The sequence below is a fragment of the Grammomys surdaster genome, unplaced genomic scaffold, assembly GCF_004785775.1.
Source record: "Grammomys surdaster isolate TR1022 unplaced genomic scaffold, NIH_TR_1.0 126059, whole genome shotgun sequence".
NCBI lineage: Eukaryota > Metazoa > Chordata > Mammalia > Rodentia > Muridae > Grammomys > Grammomys surdaster.
This window is the reverse complement of record NW_021620869.1, coordinates 3,336,501-3,361,390: the sequence shown is the minus strand read 5'-3', so window position 1 is coordinate 3,361,390 and position 24,890 is coordinate 3,336,501. Positions and strand designations below refer to the sequence as shown.

The following is a 24,890-nucleotide window of genomic DNA, read 5'->3' as shown; positions in this document are numbered from 1 at the left end:
AGAAAAAGGCTGGTTGGAAGCTCCCACTATTATGGGAACAGAGGCCCTCAGGCTTCAGAGGACCATGATGAGGAGAATGGGGAATGACACCTGGAGGTCCCTTCCCAGAGTACTCCTATGGTTTTGTCCTCACTGGACTGTCAGGTACAGGGGAGGTACATGGGGTGCTTGACCTATATGAGTCTGTGCTGACCCACCTCAGCTGGAGCGCTGGGCATAGTGGGTGCGATGCCATTCTCTGTGCTGACGTTGCCAGAGCTGCTATTGGGAGAGCTGGGACCGGAGCCAGGGGCGCTGCTGCATGCAGAGTCTGTAGAAGAGAGACAGCAGTTGGGGTTGGGCATTGGGTAGACATAGAGGGCCCTACTGCCTCCCCAGGTTTCTGCCTGCTAGCCTGCTGCCAGTGTTTCAAAGCAGGGATGGTAACACAATTCCCTCAGTCTCAGCTTCACTGTTGACCTCCCAAGAGCCTCCCAGCTCTGTAGATGTATGGTTGATCCTTTCAGGTATGCATATTACCTGTTCCATAGCTCTTTTGGACTTCAAGATGGTTTGAAACATCAGAAAGGTAAGCCCTTAAACACTTATTAATATTCGAACAAAAGATCAGTGAATACAAAGGCCCAGTGTTTTTTTTTTTTAACTTCAAAAGGTCAAATTCATTGTGTCTGTAAAAACAATTTCAAACTAAAACAACCTATGGTGACTGCTCAATTTATATGCAGCCCTCTTACTTTACTATGAACTACCTAGCAGCCAGGAAACACAGGCAGTGGCTTTTGCAGCTTACAAATGTGATTTGAAATCTTAACATTTGCATGTGTTGGGCTTGACCCTGATCAGTGGGCTGGGCACACTGTTCTTCACATCCATGGGCTGGCTGCAGCTATCTCCTATCACACAGGGGCAGATGCTGTGCTTCTGATATCTAGCTCAGGGGCGTTTTGACAATGGCATCATCTGGTTAGCACTTCTCAAACACATGAACTACATTCCTAAAACAGTCCAGGTAGTAGCAAAAGTACTCTAAGATCAAACTCTAGCCCTAAACCTGGACACAGGGGGCCAGTGAAGGGGTCCTTGCTTAACAGAGCACAGCCATTCATGCACCGAGTTAACAGGGTTCCTCAGCTGAGGAGCTGATTCTGAAAACTGTAAGTATAGCCCTGCAAGACAGGACAGAGGACGGGAGGATGGAGGGGTTGGAGCAAACAAGTTTGCAGCCCTTCAGAGCTGGTAGGAGCTTGGCCTTTCTGAGTTGTGATGAGGCATCGTTTCACAGCACTCACAGACCAGGAAGCTTTGTGCATCACCAGTGCATCACCTGCCCTTCACTTACGTACGCCAGGGCAAAGACAATCTGATATCCATCTTGGAAGACGAGGAAGGTTTGGTCCTCTGTGGACTGCGTCGCCTGCCAGTCCCCTGAGGCCACTTCTCACCCTCTAATTGCTGCCCACACCCTACCTCCAGGCTAGAACCCTATATCCAATGCTTGCACATACCCTGCCAGACACCGACTGTGAGCACAGAACTCAGTCTGTCCTTTCTCTGTCCTTTTCTTCCAAATGCCAACTAGGTTACACAGATGAGATTGTATTTCCCTGAATTTTACCAGCTAGGAGCTCAAGAGCCTACTGGACTGAAAAGGCATTTCCATTTTACTTCTGTACACATGTGCTTTGCTCAGATTCCACATTCTGCTCTTGAAGTCACACTACCAAAAGCAACCACCATGTCCGACCTTGGACTACGCTCTCTGCTGCTGCAGCCTGACTCTGGCTGCAGAGCAGAACCAAGCAAGTCTTCCTTCGACACACACTCCTGATAAGTATACAGATAAACATTCTCACCTATGCTGCATTGTAGGGCAATAAAATGTGGGTATCAGTTATGTTTTTTCTACTTCGAATAAACTGATGTTTTAGTTCTTTATTCATTCTGTTTCTAGGAATCTGGTCTATGGAAATGAACACAATGCATGGCTTTCTGTTATTTACATTAGCCAAAGAGGGTGTCAAAAAGTACCTGCAACAGTTATTAAGTGAGGAAGCTAGACGGCTGTACATAGAGCCCATCCTCAACTGTGGTGTGAACACATCACATACTGATGAGAATGGCATAACCTAGGCACATGCAAGGATTGGCTCACATCAGATACTGCCACAGGCAGCCAGGCTGCACATCAACACGAGCTGTTTCTACTCACATGCCCCTAAAATTCCCAACTAAATCCCCAGTGAACACGGGTTGAAATGCTTCTTTGGTCTCCAACAGTACAAGCAGAGGACAGGCGGCTGCATCAAAGCCATGATAAACATGAGCTCTTAGGGTGCCAATGCTTCTTTGTGACTCTAGGTAAGGTGTCTCTAATAGAGCAAGCAGGGGACAACAACTGCATAGAAAGGAAGGCTGTGACACGGTGCACAAGCGGCAGGATCTTCTTTGCACAGATCCAAGATCAAAAAGGCAGTCCTTGAGTGAGGACTCACACTGACCCTGTGCCTAGAAGGCACAGGTATATGAGACTTGGGTACTTGCTCTGAAGGACTTTGCACAAGAGCCCTTTTGCTTTTCCCTGACATCAGCACACTCACTGAAACAAACTGGACCAACTAGACAGGTGTCACTCATAGACCAAAACAGGAACCTTGAACTTCCAACAGCATGTTCAATGCTAGGGAACTCTCTTCAGGTCAGCTCTGAACTGCTTCCTTTTTCCTAGATGCTAGGATTTTAGGGTGATGGGGTTAAGTCCTGGCTGAGGTGAGCATTTAACCTAAGAGGGAAGGGCTGGGAGGAACTTCCTAGGGTGGGAAGAGCTGTATCCTGCTGCTTGTTCACCAGCAGGTGGGGCCAGCATCAGCATGGTCACTCAAGTGGAACTAGCTGAGCTCCTTGCTCTTCCTCTGATCAGCTAGCCACATTGGTGGGGAACAATCTGGAAGCTCAAAGGCCCCACTATGTCTGTGGGCAGCAGAAAGCAGGCAGAAACACGCCATCACCACTAAAGGGCAGGGCAGTTTTAAACCTACCTTCAGAAAAATCTCTGAATGCCAGACAAGATAGCTCTTTCACTTGTGCCCAATGGTAGCCCTCTGAGGGAACTGGGCCATGGACTAGGACTTGGTCAGCCACTCCAGCCCCACATCTCTAAATGGCTGGGCCTGGCATGTGTATCACCACTCAGCAGGACAGCATAAGGGATCTGGGTTGGACTGAGACACATTGTTAGAGGTGTCAGAGCGCAGGGTGAGTGTTAGGGTTGGGGGCTTACCTGCTCCCTGACATACCTGTAACATCCAGGGGTCGCTTTTTTAGAGCAGTGGCCACAGGGCCATCTTTCCTGCGCAACAGGGGGCTGCTCCGTCTCTCAGCTACTTTCTGCTTAAGCCTTGACCGTAATTTCAGGTTAGGTTCAGAAGCTGTATGGAAGGAGATGTCGTTATAGCCAGGCAGACACAGCTGGGGTCAAGGGCATCCATCACACTGGTGGTTTAAAATATGCAAAGTTGCTAAACCTCCACTAAAGTATGGACTGGAAGGCAGGGCTCTTCTGTTAGTGGGTATAAGCTCCTGTGAGCACCATTAGTAGATGCAGTAGGTTGGGGGCAATATCCTTCCATCCTACCCTGAGGACATTACCATAGTGTTACTGATTTATTGGGCATAGCAAGAAACCACTGAAGCATGGCAGTCACTCAATGAGGATGCCTCTTAAATAATGGTCTCCTAAACAATTCATCTGTAACTATAGAGTAGTGATGCTCTGAAACTTGAGGAGAGCTGACAAAGGAACCTTTCAAGGCTGTGACCTGTGACATCACCACAGCTTCCAAACCACCGGCTTCCTTGTTCACCTGAAGACACCTGCATCTCACAGTCCCGAGACAGACAGCAGTTTCAGACCCAGTGGCCTCTGTGAAGGGCAACTGATGCTCCAAAGCACGGAGTGAAAGGATTGGCTAGGCTGCTTCACTACACTGAGGCACAGCTCAGACCCTGACCTTCTTTGTTGACACTGGCTAAGAACACAGCTGAGGTTGGGACTTGGTTTGGTTTTTGTAAGCAGCTCTCCTGTGCAGACAGATTTTTGTAAGAATCTGCAACTGTGAGGCCATGACAGACTTCCATCATCTTCAGGAAACTTCATCCCTGCTTCTGGGGTGGCACAAGCCACAGTCTAGTATGGGATGAGAAAGGGCATGGACTCTGCAGCCATCAGTTCTCAGAGGATAGGACAACTTGGGAGTGCTAAGACAGCCAGCATGCCAGAGTTCCTCGTCCTGGCAAGCTTGGCAACATGCTCATTTGTGAGGCAGTGAAATGTCACCATAGCCCCTCTGAATCCTGGGAGAAGTTCCCTACCTCCATGTGGCATTACTCTCATCCCCCCCACTCCCCACTATGAATCAAGACTCAGATAGGCACGGGCTCTGAGGAGGAGGCCTTGGGGGAACTTCTGTTTTGGCCTGGGATATGTGAGCAAACAGGCATCTTCTTTTGGAAAAAAAAAAAAAAAGATGAGGCAAAGTGCAGTTTTAGGATTCTTGGGCAGAGTGGGACTAAGCAGGTCTCCTAGACAGCATTCCAGAGATGTAAAGGCATGGTTTGATGGGATCATAAGAAGAGAAAGAAACCTAAACTTATAAAGGCCTGCTACCTTACCAGTCTAGTGCTAAGTGAATGCTGGGATCTGTGTTCTTAAATTTTCTGGTTTATAGAACCAAGAGCCAACTAAACGATTTATTTCCCGTACAATTTTTGGTCTTGGGGATTTTGTGATTGCAACAGATAATAGACCAGGACGAGCAAAGACTATATGAGGGATCCTGCCAATGAGAGTATGATCAGCGAGCCAATCAAGCCCCCAGCTTTTGTCAAGGTGTTGGAAAAAAAGCAGCTAGTGTTTTAAAAAAGCCATAGAAACCCAGTGAGAGTTACTTAAAAGGTTATTGCTTTTTTATTAATTTATTGTATGTATGGGTGTTTTGCCTGCATATATGTTGGTGTGCCACATTCAAACAGTGCCTTCTAAGGTGAGAAGAGGGCATCAGATTCCATGGGACTGGAGTTACAGATGCTTACAATCTGTCATGTGGCTGCTGGGAATGGAACCTGGAAGATCAGCCATTGCTCTCTCTTAACCACTCAGCCATTTCTCCAGCCCTGGGGGTATTTTTCAGGGTGGCCAGAAGCGGTGGGAAGGGACCAGGGCCTACCTCACCTGGAACTACAGGCAGAATTCTGGTAGAAGAGGGATCCTGTAGCAGAGACACCACTTCTGTCTGTCAATAATACAGAAGGAAACAAGGCCTCTGAAAGGAAGTTAGAGTTGGACTATGAAAGAGGCCAGACAAGAGAGCCTGTGTTTGGAAAACTATGAGCAGTAGAGTCTGGAGTGTGCGCTTGACACTCAGCTGGTGCACATAGCAGCATGTAGGCCTGAGCTGAGTTGTTTCCATGTGGCCCTCTGCTTAGTGGAGTTGAGAGGGAGGCTTGGCAGGACAAGTCGCAGGATGAAAAGAATCCAGACCATCTAACAGTTGGGAGGAGTGGAGCCAAGCCTTCCTCAAGGTCTCCCTTGACTCCCTCAACTGCTCCTCAGAGCAGTGTGAGGGTGGGTGTGGGAGGTAAGAGTGTCTCCTAAGCCACTAATCTGTAAAGTAGCTGGGGATGGACTCAGGCAGATGAGCTCTGCATGAGAAAGCTCAGGCAAGCCACATGTTATTTTCGTGAGAGAAGGAAGACAAAACACAACATAGGTGTGAGCTACCACCCCAGGGAGCCCACCAAGGACTATGCAAATATGCCCAGAGTGTGGAAGAAATCAACAGGAGGAGGAGATTGCTAAACATTTATATCACTTTGAGTAAAGATTAAAATCCTTTAAGAACTGAGATGGGCAAACTATATGCAAGATGAATGTGAACTGATAGAAAGTCAGAGCCAGGAACTATTCAGATCTAGTTATTTGAGACTGTCATTGTAACTTGACCTTGGTACCTCATGAAGGGAACATCATTCACTCACTGTCTTTCGGAGCACTACTTCATCAGAAATACACAGCAGTGTACTCAGCATTGGCAACATCCAGGGCTGGAAGAAGCAATGTCCAGTATACTGCAGGCCACTCCCTGAATACTGTAGGAAATTAAATGCTTTCTTCGGAATCCTTATTATTAATATCATTCATGTACTGGTGGTGCCTCTTAAAAACCTGGGATGTACCCAAACCTTAATTAGGGTTTTCTGAAGCCTCTCTAGAGTAAGAGAAACATTTGTTCCTCTATTCTCAGGGAGTGGGGTCTGCAGGTGGGATGTACCACCAGAAGTCAATAGAGCAGTGGCTTTCAACATTCCCCAGAGAAATGCACAAGAACCAACAGGAGTGGACTGAGACTTGTGGAGAAGGCTCAGAGCTTGCGGACATCCATGGAGAGCCACATGGCTGTGGTGACCAGCAGTGGCTAATGATATGATGTATTCTGTCTCCTGTTCTGACTATCTCTCTGGGAGCATGCTACCCATGACTCAAAGGCTTCTGAGACTAGGAACAAGAGGTGACTGAACTCTAGCATCACTATCTGTAGGGCAGGGATGACAGCTTGCAAGTTTCTTCCTGTTGACCTCTGGAGGAAGGTGCCCCCTGGGTATTTTCAGGAGGGTATATCCTTTGGTGAGAGCTTACTACTCTGCATTTAGACCACGTCTTCATCCTTCTATAGAAGACCCCAACCACCTGAGAGGCAACAAACCTGACATGGCCATTCCACCTCACACAGAGCGAATATTAAGTCAAGTCCTGTTTAGGCTGAGCTAAAATGTCCCTCCATTCAGTTCTCAGCTCCTGGTTCCAGTTTGCTCAAAGTCATGCCAAACTACAACTGAGTGTATTACCCTCTGAAACTTCCTAGCTTAGGAAGAGGTAAAAGGTGAGCCTGTTCGTCTCTGTGATGCTCTGTGAAGAAGCCATTACACTGGGGCAGCCTTGCTTAGAACTAAGATAAACTTTGAATTTCATGGATTTTTTTAGTAAAAGCAGGCTTGCACCTCAGATCTGACTTCCAAAGAACTCTGCAGGTTGGGGCTGCACCTCCACCATAGGCTGAGACTATGTGGGTCCACGCTCTCTGGAACAACCTCTAGAAAGCTCACCTTCTTGCCATCCCAATGTACTGTCCACAGCCATTCCAGCCCTTTTCTAAGGCCCCATCCTCTACAACCATCACCCAAAACCACAAGACCATTCTGGTTTGTCTTATGTTCTAGCATATTCCACCTGCTTTGATAACAGTCTAGTCCCCTTTATTACTCTGTCCATAAGAGAGCTGATATACAAACCTGTGGGCCAGAAGGAATGTCCTCACACCTTTCTCATGGGACTTGCCTTTACTCTGAGTGCCTTGATTACCCCTGTCTGGGTACTACTCAAAGGCCATGTAAAATCCTTACATACTCTCTGACCTTGGTCAGTACATCCGCAGGAGATGTCATTAGTCCTGGAACTACCCTACTGTTCTGGACTGTAGAGCAGAGCGTACTTCCAAGAGGGGATGAATCAAGGTGCTGTGGGGATGAGGCCAAATTCTATTATACACGAGTACATGTAAAGACCCATCACTTTTGGGATAAACCACACAGAGAAGCTTAGCGTCATCATTCAAAGGATATCTGAATGCAAAAGCCAGTCTCTTAAACTAGCCTAAACAAGATGTCAAAGCACTGCCTGTGGCTCACCAGGGCTGCTGTCAGGATGGAGGCATTCAGGGAGCAGACTGCACACTAACCTGTTTTCCTAAGAGGGAAGTCATCTTTGGCGTCGTACATTCCCAAGACGGGGTGGTTGTAGGAGGCTGATACCCCACTCTGGGGTGGAGAGCTCTGATCAAGGGAGCTGTGCTGTGTCTTCCTGGAAAAAGGCAAAGATAGATCAGTGTGCCCAGACATCCCAAGCCTCAGGATACCAGATTTTCAAATCTGACCTTTTGTTAGTCCCTTTTCTCCACAGGAGAGGTTAAGAGTAAACAGAAAAAAACAGGCCAACAAGCAAACAACAGTGACTACAGCCCCTGTCTGTGTGGTCTATGGCCCATTCTCTGCCCTGATCTGCCATCTGGGATTCTTATACCAGTCTGTTCTCAGAGGGTTTTTCTTCAGGATGCAAGTAATAGAAGTCAGTGGGCCCAGGCATGAGAGACCATAGGGAAGGTGCGGATAAGAAGATGGAGTGAGCACACGCCTAGCAGATGCTGGCAATGCCTATGGCTGTCTCCCCAAGCACAGGGGCCCTTACGGATTTTCCTTTTGAAGAAAATGTCCACCACTCATGACTACTACAACAAATCCCTCAGTTATATCCTTTTTGGGGCAGCTCAGTAGCATCTCAAATCTCTATTCTGGGAGTTTCTATAGTAAGCGAACTTCCAATTGACATGCACAACTCAAAGTCCTAAAAATGGCCAGATGGAAAAGGCTGCAGGTGGATAGATGCCCAGAGCAGAGAAGAGGAGGGAGAGGAGGAAGAGAAAGAGGAAGAACAGAAGCAGGGATCTGGTTGCAGGGTATGTCTAGGGCACTGAGACCATCCTACATGACCTTTAGCAAGCCTTTCTGGATGCACCAGCAGCCAAGCCTTCCTCTGAATTCTAACAACGTGAGATATTCTGTGGTCTTAAGTACAAGAGATGTGCTTAATGACTCGAAACACATTTACTTATTTTCTAGCTTAGACTTTGCTAAATGATTTATTTAAATATACAGTATTTGGCATCCACATATCTGGAGCTATGTGAACCTAGAGTGGGAGCTCTCAGATAGACACAGGTGCATATTTAACAAAATTTGAAAGCATACCATGCAAAGAATGGACTGAAAGGACTCTCAGATGTAGGGCCGTGATAGGATGGCTGGTTTGGGCCAAGGTGCTGGCTGGAAATAGCCCGGAGATCCAACAGGTGTCCATTGCCTGTAAGGGACGGGCATCTGTTCTGCCGCACTCCCAGAATCCAGGCTCCTGACACGTGGCGTGATCTCCATTTGATCTGCACCTTGCAGTCATGTTTGGCTAGAGAGGGCGTGACTACAGGTTTCAGCCTCGAGAGATTTCTATATTCATGAGTTACCTAAAGCGGGGGAGCTAATTAAGTTATTCCTTCCCAGTCCCTCCTCTTTTCCCCTCCCTATTTAAGCCAGCTCCCCCTGGCTTTTACTAGGGGGGAGCACATCCAGATCCAACTACCACACCGTGGCAATAAAATTCTTGAAACCCACGGACTTCTCGTATCATTGGGGCCTGTCATTGCCAAAGCTTCCAGCCCTTGGAACTCTGGACCTTTTCCTGTTTGTGGGACCTGCCGGGCCAGCGTAGAAAGCCTCCAGGTCACCGCCACATTTTTTTTTTCCCCCCACACTCAGACACATCTAAAAAGGCTTCCCTGAAGGCTTCTTACATGCTAAGCTAATGTGGAGTCCTTGGAATCCCTTTTGTCTTTCCTCCAAACACAGAATGGTGTGTGTGTGTGTGTACATGGACACATGTGAGTGAACTCATGTATAGGTTAAAAAACAGTCAACTATAGGGAAGTAATTTAATATCGTAATTAAAAGAAATGTACTAAAGACTACAATTGTCATGTTTCATAACAGGGTTTCTTCCTACTAAGGAATTAAGTTGGAAAGATTGGTCACTGCAGATCCAGTAGATCTCCTCCTACTGATCCCATCTTTCCAGATCCTGTCAATATTAAAACTCATTTTCCTGTCATGGCTGTAAGTGAGCTGGAATAAGAGGCTACTCTGAACCACCTGCCTCGAGCCAGGCCCACAGCTCTCAGAGCTGCTTATATCTCCTTATCCTCTAGAAATGCTTCTTGGAGCAGGAGCTGGATAGTCACTGGGGTCTTTGTGGGAGTCCAGAGATTACAAAAGGGGGGACCTTCATGTCCTCATAACCAGTTCACCCATAAGGAACAGCCCCCTTCTCATGGTCCTTGTCATTGCTTCCTCTGCATGCCAGGAACAAGCAGCCACTTGGGAAGAAATGTCAGCAGATAGCCTTGGTGTGGCTTCCAGATGCTAGGCTAAGTAACCTTACCCTGGAATAAACTCACTGAAGAAGTATCCAAATGTGTGATCAAGATCAAAATCCCACCCCTGGCTCAGTCTAACACCTACACTTCATGTCCCACCACTGTCATCTATGTACATACCTACCATCTAAGTTTATAACTTCATATTCAACCTTCTTCCACATGAACTCACATACCCCCACATTCCAGAGGTAAGGACCGCAGAGCAACTGCTAACTCTGACTAAGAACAGCTACTAGCTTTCCAACCTTGGATAACTAGTCTAGGATGCAGACAAAGCCAGGACAGGAAGGTGCTGGTTTACTGACCAGGCCTTCTTTAAAAGGACGTCTTTGGAGCTAGGAGTGTATATCAGTGGACAAGTACCTGCCTAGCACATATGAGGCCTGGAGTTCAATTCCCAGCAGGACCACTAAAAACAGTAAGTAAAAAAATAGAATGAAAATAAAGGCAGTTCTTGTCTTACTCAAGACAGAAAAACAAACTGCTGTTTTCTTTCTAAATACTACCTTGAACGTGAAATAAAACACAAATTTAAACATTTAAATTCTATCAACAATGGACTTTCCCATTATATCAAATTTATACTAGTGATTTAAAATAAATAAAACTTGTTAATCAAGTGTAACATCATAGTCCAACAGAAATGTGTAAGCTACACTTGTAATTTACATTTTCTAGAAGCTATTTAAAAATGAGTAGAAGAAATGGGTGACATTAACTTTAGTATTCTACTTAACCTGAACTATAAAAATACTATTTCAATATAATTAACATGAAGCTTATTCATGGAAATCCTGTGGTCTGCAGTTTCTGCAGACCTCAATTTCACAAGCCCGGGAGCTAAAGCGTGGATAGCCACACTGCACAGTGCAGGCTCAGATGAAGTTTTAAGTCTCTACTGTGAACACTCTCCCCGCTTCACGGATTATCACCACCAATCAGGCCTTGAACAGCTCCAACTCCAGAACATCCCCTCTGCCCCTTTGGTGATGATTCTCTAGATTCATTTGGCTGACTCCAGTTTTACATGAAGTGTGGCTGTGTGTCTGACCTGCCTAAGGACAGGACATGTGAGGTCTCCACACTGCTGCATAATTGCAGGGCACAGTGATCAGGCCACTCACCTGAGTTTGTGGGTCATTTCTGTTAGAACCACAGTGTATAAGCCTGGTATATACTTGCATCCCCGGGCAAACATCAAAAAGTGCACCGCTGGGTCACAGTACCGTTCTTAGATCTGCTAAACCATTTGCAATGGGGCCATTTAATCTTGCCCTAGCTGTCTGTGCAGGAAGGGTGCGCCCTGCCACCCTTGGTCTGTTAAGAGTTTAGCCAGCCCTGTAGGTGAGAAGTGGTGTTTCACTGGGATGGCAACCCACAGGCTTATTGTGTGGTACAGCTGTTCACATTGTTGCCTACTGTTTGTTAAGTTGCAGTAGCTTCACAAGCACCCTACAGATGCACACTGGAGGATTTCCTTCTAGTTTATTGCTTTCTTTTTTTTGGGGGGGGGGGTGGCGGAGTCAGATAAGGGTTCTTTGTATAGCTATGGCTGTCCTGGAACTCACTCTGTAGACCAGACTAGCTCCAAACTTGTAGAAATCTATCTGCCTCTGCTTCCTGAGTGATGGGATTAAAGGCATGTGCCACCACTGCCTGGCTCCTTGCCTTTTTCTTAAAGGTGTCTTTCAAAGAGCTGTTTTAAATGTTGATGGGGTCTAACTGTTTCAGGTGATGGAGTCACAGCTCATGACACCAATGTAGAGATGCTGCCAGTTCTTACACAGAACAGGTCATTGATTTTAAATAGTTTCATCTCTTTCTTGCTAGGAGGACCCTATTAATTTGAGTATATGTATATGTATATATATATATATATGCACTGTAGCTATGCATATATGAGTACACACAGAGGAGGGCATCGGATCCCATCACAGATGGTTGTGAGCCACCATGTGGTTGCTGGGAATTGAACGCAAGACCTCTGGAAGAACAGTCAGTGCTCTTAACCACTGAGTCATCTCTCCAGCCCCTTTTATTTATCTCTTAAGGGTAATTTCATTGTTGGAAAAAAAACACTTCTTCTGTGTTTCCTTCTAGAAGTTTTTGTCTTAGCCTTCATGCTTAGATCTTACTGGCTTTGGGCTGCTACTGGCAATCATCACATGATGTATGACGCTGGATAGTGGTTTGACTCTTTTTTTGGAAGACTGTTCTGCAATGGTGTCTTAATGGGTCAGGCACTGCACCTGACTGCACCTCCATGATAGCTGGTCAGGATCCTTACATGGTCATCAACCTCACAAAAACAAGCTGCCTGCTTGGATGATGCGTCTGATATCAAGTTCTGCCCTTTTTAGCCACCTCAATCTCAAACTGCTTCAGGGAAGTGGACACTGTATAGGGACCTCCCTGAGCATCCTACTCAGGACAAAGCTCTTGGCAAAGGCCTCTCCCCTGCCCCCGGCCACCCTTCCTCTTCAAGTGCTATTTCTTTAATCCCCAAGTATGTCCTGGACTCCCTTCCCCACAACTCCTCAACTGGAGGAGGCTACCTGCTGGTTGAGTCTTGCACCCAGTCCAATACATCTTCACAACCCCTGCTCCTGTTAGCCTTTCTCCCTGAACCATCTGTCTATTCCAGTGTGACTGCCCTCCTGGAGCTGTTAACACAACTTCCAAGTCCCACTCCCTACAAAGCTGCCTCTTTGAGCCCTGTACCTTCATGCAACAGCACCACCCACTGAGCTTCCTAGGACCTAAGTTGGACTGCAGCATCTTGTCCTCTGAGAAGTGGTTCCCCTCCTTGCTCCTTGATGTGATGACAATTCTTTAAGAAGCTAGTACCAGCCTGGCCTAGGAAGTTTCCCCTTCCTCGGTTCCTCTGTCTTTTCTAGGCCCTACTGCCTTTTCTAGTTGCATCCTGTATCTACCTTCAAATCACTATCCCAAGGCTATCCTTGGCTACCTCCCCAGGCCATCCTGACTCCCACATGCAAATGTAGGACAACAGAATCCCTGCATGGCAGAAGCCCAGGCTGACCTTTCCAGATCACAGCACAGGCTGAGGCCCTCACAATCCCTCTTCTTTCCCCCTCTTCTGAGCTACATGAAGACCAGAAGCCTGCTTCAGAAGGCATGCAGTGTGTGCTGCCACAGAGCCTAAGCAACAATGAAGAGCTTCACCGTACAAATGCTCCTCCCCAGGCTGTGTTGTGGGAACTCCGGTCTTCCACATAACTAAAAGGGCCACTTCAGTGGGACCAGTGAGGTTTTAGTAGAAAGAGTTGTCCATTTTGTCTAATTTTTTTTTTTCTGAGTAAAATTAAGAACTTCATTTTGATTTAGGAAAACTACTCTATTGTTTCTTTCCAGTGATGAATGACCCTAAGAGCAACATAAAATTATTGCAAATTAGTCATGTGTTCTATGTGAGAACTGGGTATGTCTCCTCAGTGGGCTCTACAGCACACCAGAAACAGCTCACACTAGTGGGACATTCACCCAAGCCTCTCTTTTGTTTCTTAACGCTGGGCAAGTCAGCTGCTTGCATCTCAGCATAGACAAGCTCTGCGCTGATGGCCTAGATCAGATGCATGCTCTGGCCCAGGCCAATCTCTCGACTCAATTGCCTCCATCTCTCCCAAGGATTCAGTAACTGGACCACAAAGATGCCGTCAGGTCCAAAGAGAACTCCAATTCCCGGTAAGAGCGTACATGTTAAAAAATGACAGTATAGGCTTAGCCAAGTTTGACTACAGAAGAATTGCTAACAGTCTACAGTCACAGTCCTTAGGAACCTGTGAGAAGGGTTGTGCTCACAAAGGAGTCATTTCCATTATCTCCCCTTGGCTCTCCCCGTTGACATACACCTGTTGATGCACATCAAAGCCCACGCTGACCTCCAGCCTCCTTCCGTCCCTAGTCATACTTGTTATATGGGTTTCAAAGTCCACACTAGACTCCTGGTCCTTCTCACCTCCCCTACTCCTCCACCCTCTCTATAATGCAAGGTCTCACCTCCTGCCTCCTCCATTCTTTCTTCTCTTAAACATAGTGCCGTCTATAGATGACTGGGCCAGAGGTCCTCACTGCCAGGAGTGCCATTTGGTGATCTGAAGATGACCCACGCCTCCTCTAGCTGACCATGACACACGCTACCCCAGACCTCCTCCCTCCAGATCTGCCTATACAGCTTTGGAGCTTAGTATCTCTGCCATCCCTTATTAGGTGGTCTTTGAAAAAACTCAAACCTGTCCACAGAGCTGAGTATGCCAGGTACCCAAAGAATAGGCCCAGGTCACTTACCCATACCAGTAGCGGGGATCGCTGGAAATGCAATGGTTCAGGTTCCGGTGGGCCAGAGCCTTCTTCTTGTTGAGAACAAACTCCTGCAGCTTCATTTTCACCTCTGTGCTTGCCACAGCACCTATAAGGGAAGCAGAGAGTGAGGAGGAGGAAGCAGTGTGGAGTGGGCAGTTCGAGGCACAAGGCAGGAGGGGATCTCCCTCTGCAGTGCTCCCCCAAGGCCAGTGAGCTTTAAAGGGGAGGTCTTTTATCCAAGCACTGCATGAATGCACTCTACTGAAACACAGACTTCAGCATGAGAATGGCTTCTGTTAGCTAACACAACTTATTTTTGCAGGGAGGTTTTGTATCTTTGCGCTAAAGCTTCAGAGCCAAGTGCTGGAAGCATGGTGGCTTTACTCTTTCTACTGAACAAGCAGCAGACTCTAATTAAGTTCCACACAAATGGAATTCCTTACACAGCCACCCAGGGAAACAAGGTCTGTTCTGCTGGGGAGTGGGTAGCCACTGTCCTACACACGCTACAGTGTATGGCTTTCCTAGTACCCAGAGCATTTCTGTCCCCTTCTGCCTGGTGCCACACACTCTGGTGGGCAGATCTTATCATTCTACTCAGGTGGAAGTTGTGTATCCAAGGGCTGTCTTGTGGTGGGGTGACTGTTGCTGAAAGTTATACTAAAGAAAACTGTAAGGTCACAGAAACAGACTACACAGGATGCCCCTACTCGCTCTGCATAATCTGTGTTCTACGGTTCTATTGCTAGTACCTCAGTACTGTGCCTATGCATACTTGTACTGAGCATATGGTAAGGGCTTCCTGCTACAATACAGTATTCAAGGACCATCTTAGATGGGCCCAAATACTTCATGTAGCACAAAGGACCAATAAAGTGATCCTATCACACAAACAACCTCAAGAGACTTTGCTAATACATTTTCTAAAATGTCTCCTCACACTGACACCCGGCTCCTTCCACTGGGCATCAGGGACAGATATCCTCTTCCAGCACTTAGGGTTAACGTCCTGCATGCAGACATCCACTGGTACCCTGAGGAGCTCTGGACAGCTGTGGGACCTACTGAACTACCTTGGCTTGACTTCATCTTCTGGCTTGGTTCTTCCCAGGAGTTGCTGTGTGTGTGTGTGTGTGTGTGTGTGTGTGTGTGATGGGGCAGTCATGCTGGGGTCTATGGACAGTTCCTAGTCACTTGAGTTGTTTGGCTGCTTGTGTAATTTCTTGAGAGCCTACACATTTAAACTGTGGAAACAAGGAAAACTATAAGCAGGCATTCTGAGGCCCAGGTTGTAGGTGGAAGGCACAGAGGTCAGGTGATGGCCTGGAGGTGAGGTACTGCATATGTCGGCCTCGTCTCATTTCCAGTCAAAGTTTGGACGTGTGACACTCACACACTACTTCCTATGAAGTCTATTCTGGACTTTCTTTTGTTACTGCATGCCACATCCTGCCCTTACTTTTTGTTAAAGCTCTGCCATTGATTTTTTTGTTTCAAAAATTGGGGGTGAGGAACTGAGACTCTTGGTGAGCATTAGCAAACCCTAGGTTCAATCCCCAAGACCACCAATCAAGCAGACAATCCTTTCAGCTAGCCTTCTGTTCCCGTCCTAGGTTCCTTAGTACTTGTCTTCTCTGTAGGCTCTAAAGACGTCTTGGCACATAGGCCATAAGTGGTTACTACATCTACAGAACGAGTGTCCCCTTTTCACCTCAACACGTGACCAAAGCAGAGTTATTGTTGGTTACATGTCCTCTGGTCCTGCACAGCAGCCCAAATGACCAGACTGTCATACTGATCTGCAGACCCTATGACAGGAAAGCACCATACTCCAAGACTACTCACCCACACTCTAGTCCCACTGTCTGTCAAAGCATGAATGTTGAAGGATCGTATATTTATGGAACTGTTTGCTCTATGTGTGACACTCACAGATACTCCAGAAAGCAACAGGCTAACACTGAACAGAAACACAAGCAATGTAAACCAAGGAAAGGGTAAAGCTTGCAAACACACTAGGTGCCTTTACAATTGGCAATAAAGGAAAGACCCTGTGGTGTGGTGGGAGCGGAGAGCACATCTACAGAAAACCTACTTGAAAAGTGAAACCCAAGCCTACCAACACAGATACAAAGCAAACTTAACATCACTGCTAAACATACAAAACAACCAAAATTAACATTTTCACTTTTATAATGATGAAACTGTTAGGTTCTTTAGTGCTCTGCCACTGAGTACCACCCAGCCTGGCATCATTTTCAAAGTGACTCAAGGGTTTTTCTCCCAAGTGAGGACTCCTGCCCAACAAGGCTGTACTTGAAGCCCAAGGCATGTCATGGAGCCATGCTATCTTCACTCTGTCCAGAGGACAAACCTCCTGTTCTCGGACCTCAATGGCTAGCAGGTACCTTAGATCCAAAGTGTGTCCAAATGGTTGCTAAAGGTAATGCTGCTGTCACCTGTGAGAAAAAGTCCCATGTACTCTTAAGAACTCACTGTTGGTGGGGTGAATTTATTACTTGCTATCATTAAGTAAGACTACAGCATGATTAAAAATTAATGTTTTAAACTGTAAATGTTTATAGATGTATACAAAACTCATTAAATATTAAATAAAGTCAGTTAAACAAAACCTTAAGAAATGAGATAACAAACACTTTGCACTGAGTTTTCAAACGTTTGAAAACTGAAGATGCCTCCTGACATTTGCATCTGCTGGCACAAACAGGACTCCCCTTCATGGCTGAGCTGCCTGGGCCCAACATAAGAGCATCCCCCAGTGTTGGTCTGCTAGCTACCTTCTCCTCACAGGACTGCATTCTTAGGGCTTCGAAGCTTATGCAAGCTTGCCAAGGACTCAACTGTGCAGTTTATTATTAATAATAAAACCTGACCACCCAAATCCACAAAGTGAAAACCACGGCTGCTGCCTATGATGGGACTGGAGTACAGCTGAGAACATTCCAACACAGGATCAACAAGGGGCGGGGCTTAGCACAGCACAGAGATCATTTCTGACTCATGAACAGACCTGAGATGTTTTCTGAAGTTGTATTCTCTGAGCCTTGAGATAATATTTTTATTGGATCATTTTTGTAAACTCTGAGAAAGTAATTTAGACTGAGCTGCTTTTCAGCAATGAGACAAATTATTTGTGGGCTGTTGTGGCACAGACTGACTGGCTGATGTTTAAAATTTGAACTGTAATCTTTTGATAAACAGCCACTATTTCCCTTATTTAACAAACAAACAAACAAACAAACAAACAAACAAACAAAGCCAAGCACATAGGATACATACTGAGGCACATGTGAACCACAAATAGGGAAGGGAGTGCCTAGTCCAGGGCTGAGCTATGAGTGTAGCCTGAGCATTGTTCCAGTGGATTGGGCTCTGTGCTTGTGCTCTGTAGGGCAGCATTAGCTTGCATGTACATGGTCAAGTCCCTCACGGACTCCTGTGAGGACAGGGAGATAGCTTCCTAGAGGAAGGCAGCCTGCCGAAAACACACTAAGCAAGCCATGGACAGCCTTACACTGGTCTAGATCTCAGCACTGGCTGTACTTGAGAGCAGCTAATGAGGAGATTACTGACCTCAGGTTCCCTGCAGGTCAATTCACCATTCTGGCTGACCTGAGATTCATACATGTCTGAAGAGGCAATTACAGAGGCTGTATCTGGACCAATGCTGTCTATATGTCCTTCCCAACAGGTCTGCACTTTACCTTGGGAAGGTCTTCATTTGTCTTTCAGGAATTTGCTCCCTAAGGCCACTGCTGAGTGAGGTGTGACAGTGCCTGGGAACATCATTCAGGCTTAGTATATCCTACCAAAGACTGGCAAAGAAACTACCTTGAAATTCTATTAGTTAAGGTGAAAAAATTCAATATGTTCATATTTCAAGAGTGGAACATTACTGATGATTCTAAAACAGTGTTAATTTTGTACATGAAAGCGATTTCTTAGTATTTGAAAATCATAAAATAGAGAAATAAACTGACAAGAGACTAAATTAGCAATAAACTTAAATATGTTTCGAAACAATTAATTTAAAAAATATACAAAATTATACTGGCATACTAGATGACTTCTTGATTTACATTTAGAATTAATTTGGCATAATAATAATCTTTACACTTAAGCTAGGGAACAAATTTACTTGACAGTCATTTAATTCTTTTTAAAACATAAGGACTTTGTTTTAGAAAAGTCTCATTCGTAAATACTTCTAATCTAATGAGGATTCGTTAAAGGTGAGATGTCAGTTGTGCAACCTAAAGCTTTACAAAGGCAAGCCTCCAACTCAAACAAATCCTTTCCATGCAGACCACAAATGGAACAAAGAGAAAGAAAGTCCAGAGCTGAAGGCTCCAGACTGTAAGGACCAGTACCTCGGGTATCAGGGATCCAAGCAGGTTAACCTGGTTAAACCTGCTAGGAGTGGTCAGGAGATCTGCAGGCTTCTAAGGCCTCTACTGACAGCTCAGGAACACTGGGGAACCTGGGACAAAGGGTTAAGCTGGACAGAGGAGGGCCGGGAGTGAACCACCATGGTTGATGCGTTTCCTTGGTACCTGATGATCAGAGAACAAATACCACAGGGGCCAGGGAAGCAAACTCTGGAGTTCAGTGAGGAGGAAGCCTCACAGGTTCCAAGGCAGGGCCAGAGAGTGCATCATCCTTGTAAGGAGGCCTAGCACTCAACTCTGACCAGCTCAGAACCCTTCACTAAGACAACTGAAATGTTTTAATTTTCTCATTAGGGCGACATTACAAAGCAGACAGGAAACGCTGTCTCTAAGCCAGTGAACCACATGTCAGCTTTCCATTCAGAGGCCAGCACTAGACTGAGATACCCTGACAATGGGAAGGGGTGACAGAGGGTGACAGAGGGAAGGGAGGAGCAAGCAGCTGGGAGGACAGATCCAGCTAGAGGTACCACTCTAAAATAAATGACTATGCATGGCAGAAATCTCATGGAAACTATAAATATCTAAATAACAATGTGAAACTGGCTATGTAGCAAATGAAAAAAACATCAGACAAATTTAATAGCAGTTTACTTCATGGGAAAATATCAAATCAGTATAGTGGACATTTGAATAGAAGAAGTCACCACAAGGAAGCAAGTGGGGAAAATGTAGGGGTTGTAGAAAATGGCCCTAACGTGTAACTAAAGTCTCAAGTACACGGAATTAGGAAAAAAGTAGTAGTTTTTTTGTTTTTGTTTTAGATAAAAGGTGAGAATAATCAGTTCTAAAATTTCATAAAAATATTAAATCATACAGATAAGACTATGACTTCCAAGGAAAATAAAGGAAACTGCAGTTAAACATGTAAATGAAAAATACTTCAAATAGAGGCAGATTCTTAATAGTAGCCAGATAAGAGATCATTTCTGAACAAGGAACAATAGGAATGATAGTAATTCTGAAGGAAATAAGATCTTCAGAGTGCCAAGAGAAAATAAATATTAACCTAATAAATCTACACTCAGTAAAATTAACCTTCAAAGATTAGAGATAAAAATTCATCACCACTAGATACCATTGAAGAAACAGAAGGAAATAGCAACAGATGAAACCTCATTCACGTGGAGAAGAGTCACACCTGAAAAGAAGAGTAAGAGTCCTAACTGAATCAAATGGTGCTCTGTGAACTCGAGTAGCTGTGACGGAGTCAAGCCCCCAGTCAGTCGAGCTGTGGAGGTAACCACAGCTGTGATCAGGAGAGGAGCCGCAGAGCAACAGTTACCAAGCTGGCAGAAAAGGAAAAGGCATCATTAAAATCTACAGCAAGAAAATGAAATGACAAGAGGTTGATAATTGGGGTTTGTAAAAAACACACTTAAGCACAAACATATCAATATGGAAAAAAGTCAATTAAAAGACAAAGTTAGACTATGTGTCAAAACTTATTGAATATAGATAATGTTATCCTTAGAGAAAAAAAATGTATAGCTTTACATTCAGATGTCAGAAGAGAAGGCTAGAATCAATGAAAAGATATGTAACTCACAAAGTAAGGAGTCAGAAATCCAAAGAAAACAGAAGACAGAGGAACACAGTTAATAGAAAGGAACAAAGAGACTGTCCATAAAACCAAGAGCTGGAATTCTAAATAGACTGACATAACTGGTAAGTCTCTGGAGCAGCAGTTCTCAACCTGGGGGTCACAACCCATTTGCGGTTGAACGACCTTTTCAGAGGGGTCATCAGAAGACACAGGGATTTACATTATGATTCATAACAGTAGCAAAAGTACTGCTTTGAAGTAGCAACAAAAATATTTTTATGGTTGGGGGTCACTGCACCATGAGGAACTGTATTGAAAGGTCGAAGCACTGGACGAGTTGAGAACCACTGCTCTAGAGACTAAAGAAGAAATTTAATGAAACCAAACAACCATCAACAGGTGCAAACATCCAACGCTAAGGATGTGAAATGGGAAAGCCCCACAGTTCATACAGACCAAAGGGAGCTCAGCCTCAGGCCAGCAATGTTGAAACACCAAACTCAGCAAGGCATTTCGAGAAGGAAAATGCTGGTTAGGATCTGTACTGCTTGTTTTGTGTGTCAACATGACACAAGCTAGAGGCATCAGAGAGGAAGAAGCCTCAGTTGAGAAAATGCTCCATGAATTCTAGCTCTGAGGCATTTTCTCAATTAGTGATCAATGAGGGAGGGCCCAGACCATTCTGGATAATGCCATCACTGGGCTGGTGGTCCTGTGTTCTGAAAAAAAGCAGGCTAAGCAAGCCAGCAGATGCAATGCTGGCTTACTGCCAGCAAGCACTGCCAGTAAGCAGTGTCCGTTCAAGGCCTCTGCATCAGCTCCTGCCTCCAGGTTCCTGCCTTGTTTCAGTTCCTGTCCTGATTTCCTTCAATAATGCACTGCAATATGAAGAGTAAGCCAAATAAATCCTCCCCAACTTGCTTTTTGGTCATGGTGTTCCACAGCAGCAATAGAAACCCTAACTAAGACTACCTCTCACAAATATAGTTGCAGACATACAAAATATGACCCAACCCAGCATGCAACACATAGAAAAAGACAATGCTTTATGATCAAGGTGAGGAGGGCTATTTATAAATGTCAGGTAAAATTACCCAAATAGGTCTATTTGCCACACTCACTAAATATATCAGGAAAAAAAAAAACCAAAAAAAAAAACCAAAAAAAAAAAAAAAAACAAAACCAAAAACCAATCCTATGACCACCTCCAAAAGATGCTAAAATATCTGTGGAAAATCAATACCTGCATATATTCAAACTCATAGCACTAGCAAAAGAGAATAACTTGATATAACAAACAGGTCAGAGAATAAGGCCTTCTGGAAATGTGCTTGTCTCCAACAGCAGAAGGGAGTCAGACTGCCATTTTAACTCATCATTCTAGTGGAATCCTAGTTAGGTCAGTCAAGTAGATGGGAAAGACATAAGGGCATTCTGGGTCGGGACAGAAGAAACAACCTGCCAGTATTTATGGAGGATGTGCTTCTATAGCCTGAAAACCTGACCCACCCTATTGGTAATCAGGACATGAGTTTAGCATGGTTGCTGGGCACAGAGTAAAGAGTCAGCAGGTTTCTAATTGCTTTTCAAAATTGCAAAACCAAGCTATGCACAATAGTGTTAACCAGTTGGATGGCTTGAAATATGCCTGCCAAAATGCATGCAAGTCCCCTGAAAAACAATTCTACATTTTATTAAGAAAAAATTAGAAAGACCAAAAGAATACTGAGGGATTAGGAATACTTGAGGCTGTAAAATATCACAGTCTGTCTAAGTACCAGGTGAACTCAGGACATGTCTGGATGGCAGCAATCGATTTTAAGACTTTCAATGAAAACACAAAATCCCGAGAGTAAGAAAGATTAGCACTGCTGGGCCCAGGCTCACTTCCAGTCTGTGCTGACTGAAGTTACAAGTAGTAACTGATGCAATGACACCAAGGGCTGGTGTCACCAACAGGGAGCATGGAAGCACATGGGTGCAGACACTGGTTCTCAGAGATCCCAGAGGGGACAGATGCACAGCCTAGACTATGCAATATACACACCACTTCCAGCAGAATGGACATCCACACAAAGTGGAAACTACTCAAATGCAAAATGGTTGGGGAGAAACGTGTGTTTTATAAAACACAACCCAAAAGTACACAGAGAAAACCGAGAGATGGGATTAAGCTAGAACTGAGAATTCTGTGCTTAACAAACAGCATTATGAGTAAAAAGTCTCCCCTCAAAGGGAGAAAAGGGCTAACAATGCACACAACTCACAGCTAGTACTGTTCCATAACATACAAGGAGCAGCTCCACACCAAGGCAAAGGGAGCTCTTACCTGAAGCACAGGCAAAGGCCTGACTGAACACTCCCTGGAAGGGGAGCTCTGTCATAGAGACTTACACCGCACCTCAATGGCAGTTAGGGAAGGCAGCAACTAGATGCTAGAGAGACCCTAATGGCAGTCAGGGAGGGCAGCACTAGATGCTAGAGGGACCCCAATAGCAGTTAGGGAAGGCAGGCAGCACTAGATGCTCGAGAGACCTCAATGGCAGTCAGGGAAGGCAGCACTAGATGCTTGAAGGTCCTACATACACTACAGAGCTGGGATTGAGATGACCAACAGCAGCAGCCCCAGGGAAGGGTAAAGACATGGAGGCTCTGAGGCCCTGCAGTCCAACTGCCCTAGATTGGGCTCTTTGCTAGACAGTCCCTAGGTGCTAGCTTCCCTTTTACTCTTTGTTGTCATAGACCTATCTGTCTGCATCTTTGTATATCACATGCCAAAATGATTTTCAAACAACGTCAAATAACAGACTTCACAAGAATGTTTTAAGCATACGCATCTTGTTATGTGGTACAGATGGAGATTAAAATTCATACAAAAATTTGCTACAATAATTTGTTAAAATGGCTAGCCATTTTCAGTGTTTGCAGATAAAAGATTTTGGGTTGACTGTCCAGTGGTGGTTTGAAGGAGAAATGTCCCCCATAGGCTCGTGTACTTGAATGATAATGGAACCTTTAGGAGGTGCAGCCTTGCTAGAGGAAGTGTGTCACGGGGTGCGGGGTAGTAGGGGCTTTGAGGGTTTATAGCCTCACCCTATTTCCCATTCAGTGTCTTTCTCTCTCTCTCTCTCCTCCCTCGCTCTCTGATGAAATGTGATCAGCCTGCAGCCTGCTTCCTGCTTCTGCGGTCTTTCCCTATCTTCTCTACCATAATAGACTATACCCCTCTGGAACCATAAACCAAATGAATTCACTTTTCCTTCAGTTGTTTGGTCATGGTTTTTATTTCTATCACAGCAACAGGAAAGTAACTAATGCAGTCTGCACAGTGGATTTCAGTAATAATATGCTACCTGTGGCCTCTTTGCTAGGGTTAAATTGGACTCCTCTTAGGGAGGTCAATCACATCAATGGAGGAGTGGGTCTTAAAGCAGGACTAGCAACACTCGGACTATGCCCTCAGCTACATGTCCACCTATAGGCCGACACCCACTTTGAGGGTACTTAGAAAACCTTTCCAAAGAAAAGAAAACACAAGGATGTCCTTGGAGTCAGAAGGTGATGTGCTTTATGGCTTTAATATTCTGTGGATCTATGAAGAGTGCTGCAAGGCAGTCCAAAGATGCCTGATTCAATGTGGGAGCTCCAGAATGCTCCTGCACTCAGGCTGATACTGAGTCTTTCTTGACACCTGGATGAAACCAGAAGCAGTGCCACTGGCTGGCCTCCAGGCCCAATTAAAGTGACCTGAAACAATCACCCTGAAGATACTGATGATTCCTGCAGGGGGTAACAAGCCCCTCCAGAGCTGCCTGGGGAAGGAGCAGAGGCAACAGAGGCAGCGGGGCCAGCCCTGAGTCCTCACTGTGCCTGCCCACCAGCACTCACTCTCTTTGCCCTTCTCCTTGTTCTTGAGCTGCTGCAGCTTCTGCTCACGGTGCTGCTTCTCCAGCTCCTGCTCTTGCCGATGCCGCTCCAGTTTCCGCTGGTGCTCCAGCAGCTCCTGCTGGTGCTTCATGGCCAGCATCTCCTGCTGCTGCTGCAGGCAGAGGAGGACAGAGGTCAGAGCCCTGGAGACCCATGGACACCCAGGAACCAGCCCACCACTCTCTGACTGGGGATCCCGAGGTGTCACCTATCTACCTGCCCATTCATGTAAGGTACTAAAGAGAGGAGGACAGGTTGCCAAGGCCTAAAGTTCCTCTGCCCCTTTAAGGGCAAGATTCACAAAATAGCCTTGGATCTCTGCAGAGCATTTAGGAAGAATAGATGACTTTGCAGGCTGTGAACGCTCACTGAGTATGCCCCAGAGAGCAGAAATGGTGAGGCCAGCTAGTACAGCTGCTAGGCATTTCCTTAGACATGAAAGACTCCTGAAATTCCACCTCAGGGATTCCTCCACCAGAGTCCACATTAAGAGTGTGCTTGCAGCATACAAGGCAGGCCCAGAGGCAAGCC

General features: G+C 45.6%; 1 protein-coding gene across 4 annotated transcripts in view; it reads right to left on the bottom strand.

Moving 5' to 3' along the window:
- Hdac4 (histone deacetylase 4) overlaps window positions 1-24,890 on the bottom strand; it is a 220,993-nt gene that overhangs the window by 58,395 nt on the left and 137,708 nt on the right. For all 4 annotated transcript variants that reach the window (XM_028755330.1, XM_028755327.1, XM_028755329.1 and 1 more), the window contains exons 4-8: window positions 24,321-24,471; window positions 14,403-14,523; window positions 7,791-7,912; window positions 3,294-3,425; window positions 198-310 (exon numbers count right to left, since the gene is read on the bottom strand). In XM_028755330.1, coding sequence (XP_028611163.1) covers window positions 198-310; window positions 3,294-3,425; window positions 7,791-7,912; window positions 14,403-14,523; window positions 24,321-24,471 — 639 coding nt within the window. The remainder of the gene's footprint in view (window positions 1-197; window positions 311-3,293; window positions 3,426-7,790; window positions 7,913-14,402; window positions 14,524-24,320; window positions 24,472-24,890) is intronic.